The sequence below is a fragment of the Macaca nemestrina genome, chromosome 18, assembly GCF_043159975.1.
Source record: "Macaca nemestrina isolate mMacNem1 chromosome 18, mMacNem.hap1, whole genome shotgun sequence".
Taxonomy (NCBI): domain Eukaryota; kingdom Metazoa; phylum Chordata; class Mammalia; order Primates; family Cercopithecidae; genus Macaca; species Macaca nemestrina.
The window spans coordinates 88,854,052-88,869,102 of record NC_092142.1 but is presented as its reverse complement, the minus strand read 5'-3'; the positions used below and the strand labels follow the sequence as shown (position 1 = coordinate 88,869,102).

General features: G+C 58.7%; 1 protein-coding gene across 4 annotated transcripts in view; it reads right to left on the bottom strand.

The window, feature by feature from the left end:
- Positions 1 to 6,660: 6,660 nt before the first annotated feature.
- Positions 6,661 to 15,051, bottom strand: part of LOC105488874 (TCF25 ribosome quality control complex subunit) — a 36,891-nt gene continuing 28,500 nt past the window's right edge. For 2 of the 4 annotated variants that reach the window (XM_011753383.2, XM_011753382.2), the window contains 6 exons: positions 13,722 to 13,809; positions 12,839 to 12,997; positions 11,674 to 11,764; positions 10,612 to 10,691; positions 7,360 to 7,432; positions 6,661 to 6,969 (listed from right to left, as the gene is read on the bottom strand). In XM_011753383.2, coding sequence (XP_011751685.1) covers positions 6,811 to 6,969; positions 7,360 to 7,432; positions 10,612 to 10,691; positions 11,674 to 11,764; positions 12,839 to 12,997; positions 13,722 to 13,809 — 650 coding nt within the window. In that variant the 3' untranslated portion in view covers positions 6,661 to 6,810. Of the gene's footprint in view, positions 6,970 to 7,359; positions 7,433 to 10,611; positions 10,798 to 11,673; positions 11,765 to 12,838; positions 12,998 to 13,721; positions 13,810 to 15,051 lie in introns of those variants that run through there. The other 2 variants (XR_011616695.1, XR_011616696.1) reach the window with 2 other exon arrangements.

Below are 15,051 nucleotides of genomic sequence, written 5' to 3'. Positions count from 1 at the left end.
GAGGGGGATGGAATTATTCACCCCATTTACAGGTGCAGAGAAGGAGGCAACGGTGCAGGCGCCCCTGCGTCAGGGTGTTCAGTGTTTGCATCTGTGATGTTCGAGTTAAAATCCATCCGGTCTCTGGCCCGACTGCCAATCTCTGACCATGAAGTGCTCACACCACTCACAAGCCACCTCCGTGAGCACATTAATATCATTCATATTTACTGATTCAGTAAATATTACTCACTTGTTACATCTGCATTTTACAATTTATAAATCTTTATTTTTGCTTTGAAATTTTTTATTATTGATGGGTGTGGTGGCTCACGCCTGTCATCCCAGCACTTTGGGAGCCCAAGGCGGGTGGATCACCTGAGGTCAGGAGTTCGAGACCAGCCTGGTCGACACTGTGAAACCCCATCTCTACTAAAAATACAAAAATTAGCCAGGCGTGGTGGTGGGCGCCTGTAATTCCAGTTACTCGGGAGGCTGAGGCAGGAGAATCGGGAGGCTGAGGCTTGAACGCAGGAGGTGGACGTTGTCGTGAGCTGAGATTGTGCCACTGCACTCCAGCCTGGGCAACAAGAGCAAAACTGTCTCAAAAAAAACCCAAAAATCATTATTGCCAGGCACAGTGGCTCACCCCTGTAATCCCAGCACTTTGGGAGGCTGAGACGGGCGGGTCTGAGGTCAGGAGTTCAAGACCAGCCTGGTTAATATGGTGAAACCTCATCTCTAATAAAAATAAAAAAATTAGCCGGGTGTGGTGGCGGGCGCCTGCAGTCCCAGCTACTCGAAGGCTGAGGCAGAATTGCTTGAACCCAGGAGGCGGAGGTTGTAGTGAGCCGAGATCACACCACTGCACTCCAGCCTGGGAAACAGAGAGAGATTCAGACTCAAAAAAAAAAAAAAAAAAAGTGTGTGTGTGTGTGTGTGTATATAATTTTTATTTACTTATTTGAGACACAGTTTCACTCTGTTGCCCAGGCTGGAGTGCAGTGGCGCGATCTCGGCTCACTGTAGCCTCCGCCTACCGGGTTCAAGCAATCCTCCTGCCTCAGCCTCCCGAGTAGCTGAGACTACAGGCGCCCGCCACCGCGCCCGGCTAATTTTTTTTGGTTTGTTTTGTTTTTTGAGACGGAGTCTCGCTCTGTTGCCCAGGCTGGAGTGCAGTGGCGCGATCTCGGCTCACTGCAAGCTCCGCCTCCTGGGTTTACGCCATTCTCCTGCCTCAGCCTCCTGAGTAGCTGGGACTACAGGCGCCCGCCACCGCGCCCGGCTAATTTTTTGTATTTTTAGTAGAGACGGGGTTTCACCATGGTCTCGATCTCCTGACCTTGTGATCCGCCCGCCTCGGCCTCCCAAAGTGCTGGGATTACAGGCGTGAGCCACCGCGCCCGGCCTACCCAGCTAATTTTTGTATTTTTTTTTAGTAGAGATGGGGTTTCACCATGTTGACCAGGATAGTCTCGATCTCCTGACCTCGTGATCCTCCCACCTCAGCCTACCAAAGTGCTGGGATTATAGGTGTGGATCACCATGCCCGGCCTAAAAAATATATATATATATATTTTTTTTTTAGACAGAGTCTCGTTCTGTCGCCCAGGCTGGAGTGCAGTGGCGCGATCTCAGCTCACGGCAAGCTTCGCCTCCTGGGTTCACACCATTCTCCTGCCTCAGCCTCCCGAGTGGCTGAGACTACAGGGGCCCGCCACCATCCCCGGCTAATTTTTTGTATCTTTAGTAGAGACGGGGTTTCACCATGTCAGCCAGGATGGTCTTGAACTCCTGACCTCATGATCCGCCCGCCTCCGGCCTCCCAAAGTGCTGGAATTACAGGCGTGAGTCACTGCGCCCGGCCCTAAAATCTTTTAATTGAGGTACAACATACATAAAAATGCACCAATGATAAATATGCAGGGTGAGGGATGCCTGACCTGAACCAGCCACATAAGTAGCACCAGACCAACAGACAAAGCGTTCCCACCCGGAACGGCCCCCGCGAGTCACTGCCGGCCCATCTGGCCCATGACGTGAATGGGGTCGCAGCTACTCTCTCTGGCTGAGGTGCACCCATGCCGGTGGCTGCAATCCTCTGCCTCAGACTGTGGTGTCCACGGTGTGAACAGACCACGTGGCATCTGGTGGCTTCAGACTCCCTATCAACAGCTGTTGCTGGGAGATTCTTGTACCATCTGACGGACACAGGCACATCTGCGGAGTGCACCCGGGAGACACGGGCAGGGACGTATCTTCAGCTTTGGGAGGCCTGTTTCTGGTGGCACACGCAGCCCTAGGCTGCTCAGAGGGGACAGCGCGCTCTGCCCACACCGCCACAGGACCTGGTGCCTGGCCGCAGCCACATGGCCTCGGCCTCAGTCCAGCCTTTTGCCTCCCATGCCCTTTGCCCCTCACGCTGTGCTTCCAGCCTAAACACAGGGCAGAGATGGGTCCCAGGGTGTGCGGAGGCCGAGCCTGCCTGGGGAAGGAAGGCGGCTCCATTGGTGTGAGGGCCCCAGGAGGCCCCCAACGTCCACAGCACCTCACAGACCCAGACCCCACTCACTGCTGGCCACGAGCCGGTGAGCAGCCCCTGCCCCAGAGCACTGTGACCTCACATTACAAGGACATTCGTGTTTGCAGCTCCATAATGAGGCCTTTGAGACAGACAGCGGTTAACCCCAGCCTCCGCGCCACCACCCAACCCGGGACTTGAAAGGTCATGAGAATTGGGCAGCCTTTTTCCTGCCAAGAGGCAGCTGGAGGGCATCGGAAGTGGGGTGACCCTGCCACAGGACTCCCACTGTGGGTTCTCACTGGATGTGCCTGTTGGGGGCTTTGTGGGAAGATGAGGCACAGCTGAGCTGGAAAAAGTCAGCTTTTTGATGCGTTATGGTCATGGGGGAGATAAATTAGCCTCGGGATGATCTGTGGAAATCCCACAGCTAATCCCATCTCAATTTTGATCTCTTAGTGCCCCTGGAAACATTGCGTGTTGAACGGCCGGAAGATGCTTGGGGCTGGCCCATCCGCTCACCAGGGTCCCCCCACGGGCAGAGGCACTGTTCCTCCGTTCCTGTAGAGCACTTTCCTCCAGCTCATGGCCAGAGGTAAGCGGGGTCTGGGTCTGTGAGGTGTTGTGGACATTGGGGGCCTTCTGGGGCCCTCACACCAACGGAGCCGTCTTCCTTCTCCAGCTTTGGGAGACCTCTTCAAATTGGCAGACCTGAGGCAGCGCTTCTGGACCAGCGCCCGCGAGGAGAACGCAGACGCTTTCCTGCATTTATTCAGTGTCTGGCATCCAGGGCCTGCAACACACACACGCGCACACACGCGGGCACGTACACATACACACAAGCATGCACGCAGGCACGTACACATACACACACAAGCACACACAGGCACGCACACACACACACAAGCACGTACACATACACACACAAGCACACACAGGCACGTACACATACACACACAAGCACACACAGGCACGCACACATACACACACACAAGCACGTACACATACACACACGAGCACACACAGGCACGCACACACACACACACACAAGCACGTACACATACACAAGCACACACAGGCACGCACACACACACAAAGCACGTACACATACACACACAAGCACACACAGGCACGTACACATACACACAAGCACACACAGGCACGCACACACACACACAAGCACGTACACATACACACACAAGCACACACAGGCACGTACACATACACACACAAGCACACACAGGCACGTACACATACACACACAAGCACACACAGGCACGCACACATACACACACACAAGCACGTACACATACACGAGCACACACAGGCACGCACACACACACACACACAAGCACGTACACATACACAAGCACACACAGGCACGCACACACAAAGCACGTACACATACACACACAAGCACACACAGGCACGCACACACACGCGCAGGCATGTACACATACATACAAAGGCACGCACGCAGGCACGTACACACACACACACAAGCACACACAGGCACGCACACACACACACAAGCACGTACACATACACACACAGGCACGTACACATACACACACAAGCACACACAGGCACGTACACACACGCGCAGGCATGTACACATACATACAAAGGCACGCACGCACAGGCACACACACACGCGCAGGCACGTACACATACACACAAGCACACACAGGCACACACACGCGCGCAGACACATCTGCTCAATGTGTGCCCAAGGGCTGCGGGGGAAGCATCTCTGGCCCAGGGAGTGGCCTGTCCAGCTGCGGCCACGGACATGGAGGCGGAGGTCACTGCCGGACCAATGGTCCCACCGTGGTGGGCTCCAGTACAGCTTCCCCAGGACAGCCGGACCCACAGCCGGTCTCAGCCCTTGGTTTAGGGGCCGTTTCCTTTGACCTTGGGGGTGGGGGTGTGGGAGGTGGCAAGCAGGGTTTCTCGTGGGCCTGCCCGTGGTACCTGTGTTAAAGACTCTGGGGGGTTCTGGCTCAGTGGAAAAGGGCCCAGCTGGGGAGTCACTTGTGCCTCAGCCTCTCGCTGGGCTGAGCAGGGCCAAGGGAGGAAGCAGGATCCAGGATCCTCCCCACACGCATGGCAGAGGCTACGTCTTCAGTCTTTCAGATCTCACGGTCACTGGAACCAGGCTCAGCTGCAGGTCGTGACAGAAACCCCAGCACCACGGCCAAGGCGGCAGTGATCCAGCCGTGTCTCAGGACAGCAGGCCTGGGCTCAGCCTCTGCTGCACCGTCCCTGGAACACCAGCTGTTCTTTGACTCCCAACCGTAGGGGGCCTGCTGCAGCTCCAAACGTCACATCCCCATCTGGGGGGACTCAAGGCATCTGGAATGGAAAAGGCAGGGGGCCCAGCTCTCCTTGCTTGCCTGTCACTTTCAGAGAAAAGACTGAAGACTCTAGCAGACCCCACGTCTCGATGGGAGAAGCTCACTACAGGCCACCCTGGCTGTGGAGGGTGGGGACCTAGGGCAGACTGGGGTTGTCCTGACCATCTTCCCTCGAGCTGAGTGCAGATCCCACAACAAATCTAGTTATGTTGGCATGGAAAAAAGGGTAGGTGGGACACCAGGAAGACCAGTCTGTGCTCCCCACAGGCTCCTGCTGACCACAAACATCACTCACTCACTACAGAGAGGAACAAGGCCACAGCATTAACTCCCCGCGCCCAGGACCTCTTCCTGCAGAGCCTGGGGCTGTCACAGCTGGGACCTCAGTGCACCACTCCTAGAAACGGCCAGCACAGGGCCAGAGCTGCACCCTCAGGCCCGCGTCTGAGATGGGCACACATGGCTCAGCCCTCAGGCCGACTCTTGTCATGGACAGTGGGCCCTCGTCGTTCTGGGGAGGGTCCTGCACCCTAAGCTCCGGCCCAGGAAATGCTGAGCAGAGTCAGGAGACACCAGGAACTGCCAAAAGGATGAACTCACAGGCCTCGGCAAGCTCCAAGTTAGATGATTATACAGTGATGGGGCTTTCTGGGAGGTGGGTACAGCTGGGGCTGGAACCTGTTTCCTGCCCCACTGGCCGCCCTAGAGCCTTGGGCAGCCCCTCGTGTCTGCTGCCCCCTAAGGGTAAAAGATTGGGGTGATGAAGGGTGCCAGGGGACAGGACCCCTCCTGCAGCTGTAACACCTCGGTGTTCTCGATCCTTCCAGAACCACGCTGGCTTCTGATTCTGTCTGGCTGCAGCCTCCGCCCCTCCTGCAGCTGCAGCACCATAGGACTATGGGATGCACCGGTTCTGTGCACTATCAGTCAGCTGTGCTAGGACTGGCTCCAGCTAGGCCCTCCCCCCAGACTGGGGTCTTGGTCTGAGTGGTCCATTCACCCCAGACTGTCCCCTAATCTTTGCCACATGGGCCCTCAGAGCTGCCCTGGGCACTTTTCTTTGCAAAACATGCTTCTGGGGCTTCACCTTCAATTCTGGGCACTGCCCTCAAGTTCTCTAATAAAATTATTTTGGCCGGGTACAGTGGCTCACGGATGTAATCCCAGCACTTTGGGAGGCCGGGGCGGGTGTATCATGAGGTCAAGAGATTGAGACCGTCCTGGCCAACACGGTGAAACCCCATCTCTACTAAAAAAATACAAAAAACTAGCCGGGCGAGGTGGCGGCGCCTGTAGTCCCAGCTACTTGGGAGGCTGAGGCAGGAGAATGGCGTGAACCCGGGAGGCAGAGGTTGCAGTGAGCTGAGATCGCGCCACTGCACTCCAGCCTGGCGACAGAGTGAGACTCCGTCTCAAAAAAAAAAAGAAAAAGAAAAAGAAAAAAGAAAACTATTTTGTAAGATTCAACAGATGGTGGCCTCCAGCCATAGGACCCAACATGGCCGCCCCACCTGCTGGAGGAACAAGACTGAAGGCCACACAGACGCCTCCGCTCCAGTCCCAACACGAAACCCTCTACCAACAAGGAAGGCAGCTCTGTCAACGACTCCTGAGCAAGTTCAAGGAGGACGTGCACCCAGGGCATGGGACTCCTTCTCCACCTGTACCCAGATTCTGGGAGCACAGGAAGCACGTGGTCTGGGCCCCACCTCACCCACAGGCCACCGGGAGGAGAATGGACTGAGTGTGATTCGAATCCGAGGGACAGGACGGCGCTCAGTGCCCGGGAAAGACGAACGTGCGGACAGCAGAGCGTGACCCATTTACATTTATAGGAGAAACAGCGACCAGGTCAGCGATACAGTCGGCGTCTCTACTTCAGGGAACTGACCGATTCTGACCAGCACAGAAATCAGCAACATCATTAAGGCTTTCAGGCACCTCTGCGGACGCTCAGTCCCACTCCCCCTCCCCGTCCGCGTCGTCCTCGTGCGGTGCCTCTAGGTCGTTGAGGTGGAAGTTGGCCATCATGTCGCGCACGGCCAGCATCAGCCTGTTCAGGCCCTGGTTGCGGTTCAGACCCCCAGCCACTCCTTCCTCGGGCCTCTCCCCCTGCAGCAATGGGACATGTCTGAACCGGGGGCTATCTGTGCTGGGACTAGGGGCAGGAAGGCACTGTGGAGCCTAGCACCGGGCCCCGAACCCTCCCCAGGTCTCTGAGGAGACGAAGCTCTGAAAACCAAGCGTCGCGTCTAGCCAAGCCAGGCCCAGAGAGTGGGGTCAAGCTGGGCTGACTCATGGGCCCTGCATGTGCTACCATCTGGGCAGGTCCCAATTTCCCCGGCAGAATGGGCACCCCGCTGGCACAATGCAGCCTTGGTCCTTCCCTGCTCCCTGTGCCAGCTGGCACAGTCCTGGTTCAAGGAGGGCTCCAGACATTCGCACTGGCCTGGATACGCCCGAGCCCACTGGGAGGCAGGGGCTGGGACGAGCTCAACCTACCTCCACGGCATAGTTTGGTAACAGTGACCTAAAGAAGAGTGCGATCGTGTTTCCGTGGCTGACGGGACTCAGCCTGAAAGAGAAAGTCAAGAAACGTCGGAAATGACACTGAACTGAGACTCGTGGGACCCAACCCAGCCCACGGGGCTGCCTGCCAGCTGCCTCCTCGCAGGGACACGGGGGGCCCCACCAGGGGCAGAGCAGCAGCAGCTGAGCACAGGCCCTGGAGTCCTACAATGCGGAGATCAGGGCCCTGGGTGGGCAGGAGGCTTCCTTATCCGCTTAGGGTGGAGTCGGGGCCAGCGGCAACAGGATGAGGGAGACCGACGCGGCTAAGGCAGGCACGGGGTCCAGAGCGAGGCTCCCACAGCCACCATCGGCCACCGCACAGGTGCCTTGCTTTTCAGAAAAGCTGTAGTTTCAATGTCTCCTTCAGCACCGAAGCTTTGAGAGCACACACTCCTTATGCAAAGGCAGAAGTGTCCAGGGCCATGTTAAGTGGAGACTCTCCTGGTGCAAAGGGCTCTACAGGACGCTGAGCAGCCCAGGCCTAAGGAGCTCTAGGGAGGGCGAAAGCCTGGGGTCCACGGGGAGGGAGGCAGCAAAGAGCTGTAATTCGTCTATGCTACCACACCCTACCGGCAGGAGCAGTCCACGAAGACCACTGTGAGGGCGATGGGGCCTGGGTAAGGCAAGTACTTTCCAGCCCAGAAGGAAAGGTAAAAAGCCTTTCAGCGACCCAGATTCTGAAAGCCAGACGTGTCGGCAGCCTGGGCGTCGGCTTGGACCCGCCCCCGGCCCTCCTGCCCCCAGCCCTCCTGCCCTGAAGCCCTGCTCTCCCGGCCTGGCCATGGGGCTGCTTTTGTTCTCTCAATGTGCTGTGTGCTCTGCTCCTGCCACAGCGCCTTGGCGCATAGTGACTCTGCTGTGGAACACGCCCCCTGAGCCTGGTGAGGGCACGGTCATCCTCTGCGTCTCGGCACACCCACCCCTCCTTCCTCCAAAGACCTTACTGGAGTGTTTTTTTTTTTTTTTTTTTTTTTTTTGAGGCGGAGTCTTCACTCTGTCGCCCAGGCTGGAGTGCAGTGGCACCATCTCGGCTCACTGCAAGCTCCGCCTCCCGGGTTCGCGCCATTCTCCTGCCTCAGCCTCCGGAGTAGCTGGGACTACAGGCGCCCGCCACCGCGCCCGGCTAATTTTTTGTATTTTAGTAGAGACGGGGTTTCACCGTGTTAGCCAGGATGGTCTCGATCTACTGACCTCGTGATCCGCCCGCCTTGGCCTCCCAAAGTGCAGGGATTACAGGCGTGAGCCACCGCGCCCGGCCTTTTTTTTTTTTGAGATGGAGTCACTTTCTCCAGGCTGAAGTGCGGGGGCGTGATCTCAGCTCACTGCAAGCTCCACCTCCCAGGTTCCAACAATTCTCCTGCTCAGCCTCCCGAGTAGCTGGGACTACACCTGCCACCAAGCCTGGCTACTTTTTTTGTATTTTAGTAGAGACGGGTTTTCATCACGTTGGCCAGGATAGTCTCGATCTCTTGACCTTGTGATTCGCCCACCTTGGCCTCCAAACTGCTGGAATTACAGGATTACAGGTGTGAGTCACCACACCCGGACGGCTATTTTTTTTTTTTTTTTTTTTTGAGATGGAGTTTCGCTCTTTTTGCCCAGGCTGGAGTGCAATGGCACAATCTCAGCTCACCGCAACCTCCGCCTCCCGGGTTCAAGCGATTCTCCTGCCTCAGCCTCTCGAGTAGCTGGGATTACAGGCATGCGCCACCACGCCCGGCTAATTTTTGCATTTTTAGTAGAGACGCAGTTTATCCATGTTGGTCAGGCTGGTCTTGAACTCCCGACCTCAGGTGATCCACCGCCTCGGCCTCCAAAGTGCTGGGATTACAGGCGTGAGCCACCGCGCCCGGCCTTGATATCTGTATTTTTAGTTGAGACAGGGTTTCGCCATGTTGGCCAGGCTGGTGCAGTTTTGATTTTATGTTTATGTCTAGATTCCAAAGTTAATGTGTTTTCCCCACATCACTGCACACCTGCTTCCTTCCACTGTGTCACTCGCACCTCACAGAGGCTGACACGCAAGCACCGTGCGTTCGATGGAGACGGGAAGGAACGCGGCCTGCAAACGCAGAGCTGTGACTCCCAAATAACACTGTTCCTCTCCCTTCTCCTGAGGGGGAGACCCACTGAACCCTGCGCCCGTCTCCTAGCACCTGGGTCCGAAGGAGGCAGCCAGTCCCCGTGATCCCTGAAGCCCCGACCTCAGAGCTGCAGCAGAGAGCTGGGAGGAGGGAGGAGGGAGGAGGGAGGAGGGAGGTGGGAGGAGGGAGGAGGGAGGAGGGAGGTGGGAGGAGGGAGGTGGGAGGTGGGAGGAGGGAGGAGGGAGGTGGGAGGAGGGAGGAGGGAGGAGGAGGAGGGAGGTGGGAGGAGGAGAGGGAGGTGGGAGGTGGGAGGAGGGAGGAGGGAGGTGGAGGTGGGAGGTGGGAGGTGGGAGGAGGGAGGTGGGAGGTGGGAGGGGAGGTGGGAGCTGGGAGGTGGCAGCTGGGAGCAGCGAGGTGGGAGCTGGGAGCAGCGAGGTGGGAGCTGGGAGGTGGGAGGTGGGAGGAGGGAGGTGGGAGGAGGGAGGAGGGAGGGGAGGTGGGAGGAGGGAGGTGGGAGGAGGGAGGAGGGAGGTGGGAGGTGGGAGGTGGGAGGTGGGAGGGGAGGTGGGAGCTGGGAGGTGGCAGCTGGGAACAGCGAGGTGGGAGCTGGGAGGTGGGAGGTGGGAGGAGGGAGGTGGGAGCTGGGAGGAGGGAGGTGGGAGGAGGGAGGTGGGAGGAGGGAGGTGGGAGGTGGGAGGAGGGAGGTGGGAGGAAGGAGGAGCAAGGTGGGAGGTGGGAGGGGAGGTGAGAGGAAGGAGGAGGGAGCTGGAAGGTGGAAGCTGGGAGGTGGGAGGTGGGAGCAGCGAGGTGGGAGCATCGAGGTGGCAGCTGGGAGGTGGGAGGAGAGGTGGGAGGTGGGAGCAGCGAGGTGGGAGCTGGGAGGTGGGAGGTGGGAGGAGGGAGGTGGGAGCTGGGAGGTGGGAGGAGGGAGGTGGGAGCTGGGAGGTGGGAGGAGGGAGGGGAGGTGGGAGGGAGGAGGAGCAAGGTGGGAGGAGGGAGGAGGGAGGTGGGAGGGGATGTGAGAGGAAGGAGGAGGGAGGTGGAAGGAGGGAGGTGGAAGGAAGGAGATGGGAGGTGGGAGCTGGGAGGAGGGAGGTACCTCTCCGGCCTGACGTAGGAGTAGATTGTGTCCGAAGGAGGCAGAGGGTCAAACCCCATCACAGACTGCGTGGTCACATCCTTCAGAAAGGGACACAAAACGAAGATGCTACGCATGCTGCCGGGGGGCCTCTGCCTCTCCCAGCAGAGTCCTTCAGTCGACTCCAGCGTGGACTGGATGCATCTGCTGAGAGATAGCCACAGAGTCTGACAGAAACGGCTGTGCTTTTTGTACCAACGAGCTTTGGGTGAGGGTGGGACAGTCCTTCTGCCACCAGGACACTCACGGGAGTCGAGGTGAACCTGCGAGGCGTCTGCCCTGCACACCGGAGTATGTGGTGGGGAAGGAAGGGGGTCACGTGCTGCTCGCGCCTGCCAAGATCTTCACCACGTGTCAGAAGTTCTCACTTCGGCGAATGCAGGCCACGGGGACCCTGAGCCGCCCGCGGGGTGCACGGAGCTCCTGGTGCACTCGCTGCCTCGCCCCTCAGCCCCACGCACAGGGCCACGTGCTACCACTCAACTAAGAACAGTCAGAAGCTCACAGCCCCGGACAAAGCCAGCCACGCCGGTCCTAAGGGCCCGCAGAGCAGCTGAAGTTAAACCAGGAGGCGCTAAGCTGTCCCCAGTGGATGCTCTGCGGTCCTGCGACCCTCCGACTTGCTGGTTTTCTCACTCGTTCTATCTCACCCCTTAACAACAGTATAAAATCCTTAGGTTTTGAGACAGAAACAGCACCTCCAGCACGGGAGGTGTCAGAGCGGGACTACACCCCAGCAGCTGCACCAAGCCCTCAGAAGACCACGGACGGAGCAGCTCACCAAGGTGACTTCTCAGCTCGCGCTCTGAGCCCCAAAGGATTTCTCTCTCAAAACAACAAGCACCTAAACCCTGGCTGCCAGGAAAGGAGGAGCCCCTGCGCTAGCCCCCGCCCCTGCCGTGGCAGAGCTGGGCCGCTGAGGGAGCCTGCGCCACGCACGTCTGCACGTGGACCGCCCGGAGCAGAAGGGACGTTCATGTGACCGGCTTACACAAAGCTCCCATTTCAGCCTTTCTCCCTTACCGGGGGCAGGGCAGCCACAGCTTCCTTGATCTCAGAGAGGATCACATGACGGTGGATATTCCTGGGTGCACGCTGGTAGAGCACCTTCCGCCTAAGGCCGGGAAGAAACAAGGCACAGTAGATAAAGCACAGCAAATGAAATGGTAACAACCACAGCACCAGGGTCCTCACCCCCACCCAGCACTGGGCATCTCGCTGCATCTCTGGTGGCTCTGAAAACTGCACGTTTTACCATTTTACTCTCAAGCAGAGGCAGCACAGCTGGTCCTGGCCTGTGGTTAGGGACCCTCTAGGGGCCAATCCCAGCCGCAGGGCCTGTGACTCAGCCTCTTCATCCAAAGAACAAGAACGATGGGAGCCGTGGCCAGTGGCTTCTGGTGGGAATTCACTGAGCTCGTCTACATGAGAGGACACCTCGGCGTGTCACCGCTGTGGCTACAGGTAGACACTGGGCCCCGCTGGAAATCGCTCTGAGAGAGAGCGGGTACAGGGAACAAAACACTCCTGTCCACGAGAATGCCCGGTCCAGTGAGGAAGCAGATACGTGGACAGGACCCATGACTGCCAGTGGCTGGGGGCACCAGCACCTCTTGGGCCCCCCGGGCACAGCCTCACGTCTGCAGCACACAGCCTTCACTGTGGAGATGCAAATGGGTGCCACTCCCACGTGGTCCTCACTGAGCCCGGCCACACCGTGCGCAGAGCCACGGTGCTGACGCTCAAACTAGCACGGGGCCACAGGCGAACGAGACAAGAACAGGTAAGGGGCTGCCTGTCAGATGCAGATGCATCAGGGCACGAGCCTCCAAAATATTCACACACAGGAGACTCTCTCATCTCCGCCAGTTTACCCCAACATGCTGGTGTGACAGACTCATCACCTCAGCTCATGTGGAACCACTGCACGACCAGAAGCCACCGCTCCAGCCCTCGGCACCCGGGAACAGCAGCTCGGGACTCTGTGCTGAGGACCACGGCTGCCTGCCAGGAAGCCTCTGGGACAGGCCAGGGGCTGTGTTCCATCTCGCAGGCTCCACACAGGCCCCACAGCAGCAGAGGCCAAGCTGCTCACAGCCCCTCTCGCCCGGAATCCGAGGCCCCCGTGTCTGGGATGAGGGTCCCCGAGGAGGGGGCGTGGCAGGCCTTGTGCAAACCCCTAGCTCACCGGTTCTCACAGGCTTCCACGGCAGGGTCCCCGGCGTCCACAGTTTGCAGAACCGCACGGACGTTCTCCTCCAGCCAGCTCATGGTGGCAGGCTCTTTCCAGAGAAAGTGTGACCTCCCGAGGTACAGGTTCACCAGCTGGCTCAGGGCAGGGGGCTGGCTGTGGGAGAGCAAGGCCCATGAGCAGAACCCTCTTTAGGCCAGGGCCTGCCTCGAGGCCAGCAGAGTCCCAGGGTTGGGCAGAGGGGTGGTCCAGGGAGTGCCCTGCGGCCTCGAGTGCAAGGGGGCCCCTGGGCTGCTGGCCTGAGGGCGTGGGGCTGGGGCACACAGGTATGTTTGTATTCTTTAGGAAGCACAACTGACTTCACAGAAACGTGAAAATGCAACCAGGGTGGGTCCACCCGTGTCGAGCCCTGGAGGTCCGCACCGGCTCCACCCCAGGGCCAGGGGGTGACCCTGCGGCGTGCGCTTTCTTCTGTGTTTGTTCCCTCTGTTTGTTTGTTTTTTGAGACAGGGTCTCGCTGTCGCCCAGGCTGGAGTGCAGGAGCAGCAACAGCTCACTGCAGCTTTGACCTCCTAGGCACAAGCCAACCTCCCACCTCGGCCTCCCAAAAAGCTGATTACAGGCGTGTCGCCACGCCCGGCACCCTCTTTATGAGCCTCGATTTTAAGCTGGAGGCTGATCACCTGGCCCACCTGGGCTTTCCCACAGAGAAGGGGGCTCCTGAGCCCTCCCATGTCAAATGATAGTCCCTGAGGCCACCGCCACAGCCCCTCCTGCCGTCGGGAGCAGGTCCCCCACGGCCTCTCGGGATGAGTGAACACAGCTCCCAGGCTCCGAACCCACAGGCACCCACAGACGAGCCCCGCCAGCCACTCTTCACCTTATTTCGGCGTTGGGTCCAAAGAAGCTGTGACTGGAAACCGTGATGTCGGGCCGCACGCTGCAGGACTCGAGCAGAGGCAGGAGGACTGCAGGGGAAGCGGAGGCTCTGTGGGGGCCCTCAGTACAAACCCAGTCACTCCCAGCCCCCGAGGTGGTAACGGACACAGTGAGGTCCTGGTCACAGACACAGCTGTTCTAAGGTGGAAGAGTGCAGGGCCAGCGGCTTGCTTCTGGGTGGCATTCTGAGTTGCTGCTGCTGGCGTGCCCAGGGTCTGAGGCTGGGGTCTCCTTCACGCCAGCCCCAAGGAGCCTCCCAGCGTCCCCATCTGCATCCAAGGGAAGATTCACCCACCACCCTCCACACACGTGGGGTTGTTTTTCTTTCTTTCGGAGACAGGGTCTCACTCTGTCGCCCAGGCTGGAGTGCAGCGGCGCGAGCTCAGCTTACTACAACCTCCACTTCCCAGACTCAAGTTTTCTCCTGTCTCAGCCTCCTGAGTAGCTGGGATTACAGGCGCCCGCCACCGTGCCGGGTTAATTTTTGTATTTTTTTTTTTTTTTTTTTTTTTGAGACGGAGTCTCGCTCTGTGGCCCAGGCTGGAGTGCAGTGGCGCGATCTCCACTCACTGCAAGCTCCGCCTCCCGGGTTTACGCCATTCAGCCTCCCGTGTAGCTGGGACTACAGGTGCCCGCCATCACGCCTGGCTAATTTTTTAAAAATATTTTTAGTAGAGACGGGGTTTCACTGTGTTAGCCAGGCTTGTCTCAAACTCCTGACTTCAGGTGATCTGCCCACCTTGGCCTCCCAAAGTGCTGGCATTACAAGCGTGAGCCACTGCACCTGGTCAGGGTTGGATGTTTTAATCTCAAACACTGGACCCCACGGCAGGCTGGCGGGAGCAGAGGCCACCTGTGCCCAGTGGAAGGGCCAGCACTGCAGGGTTGTGTCGAGGTCGGAGGCCGCCATGTGGGGGCATGGGCCCCAGGGCAGAGCCTGTTCCACCCCCAGGAATGGGCCCCAGGGCAGAGCCCGTTCCACCCCCAGGAATGGGCCCCAGGGCAGAGCCCGTTCCACCCCCGTGCCTGCAGTGATCTCCAGTGCTCTGAGGTAAGTGGCAGTGGCTTCTTGGGAGCCCGCCTGCCTTCGAGGGAGGAGCTGACACTACAGCGTGTGAGACAGAGGCCCTGTAGGACAGGGCCTCCCAGCCCCGCTCCCAGACATGGCTGCATTGGTGGACCACAGCACATGGCCAGCTGCATGCGGCCCCAGAGGAGGACAAAGCTGCTTCTTACACACAGGAGATGAAGCTTTCAGGGTCAGTGAGCAG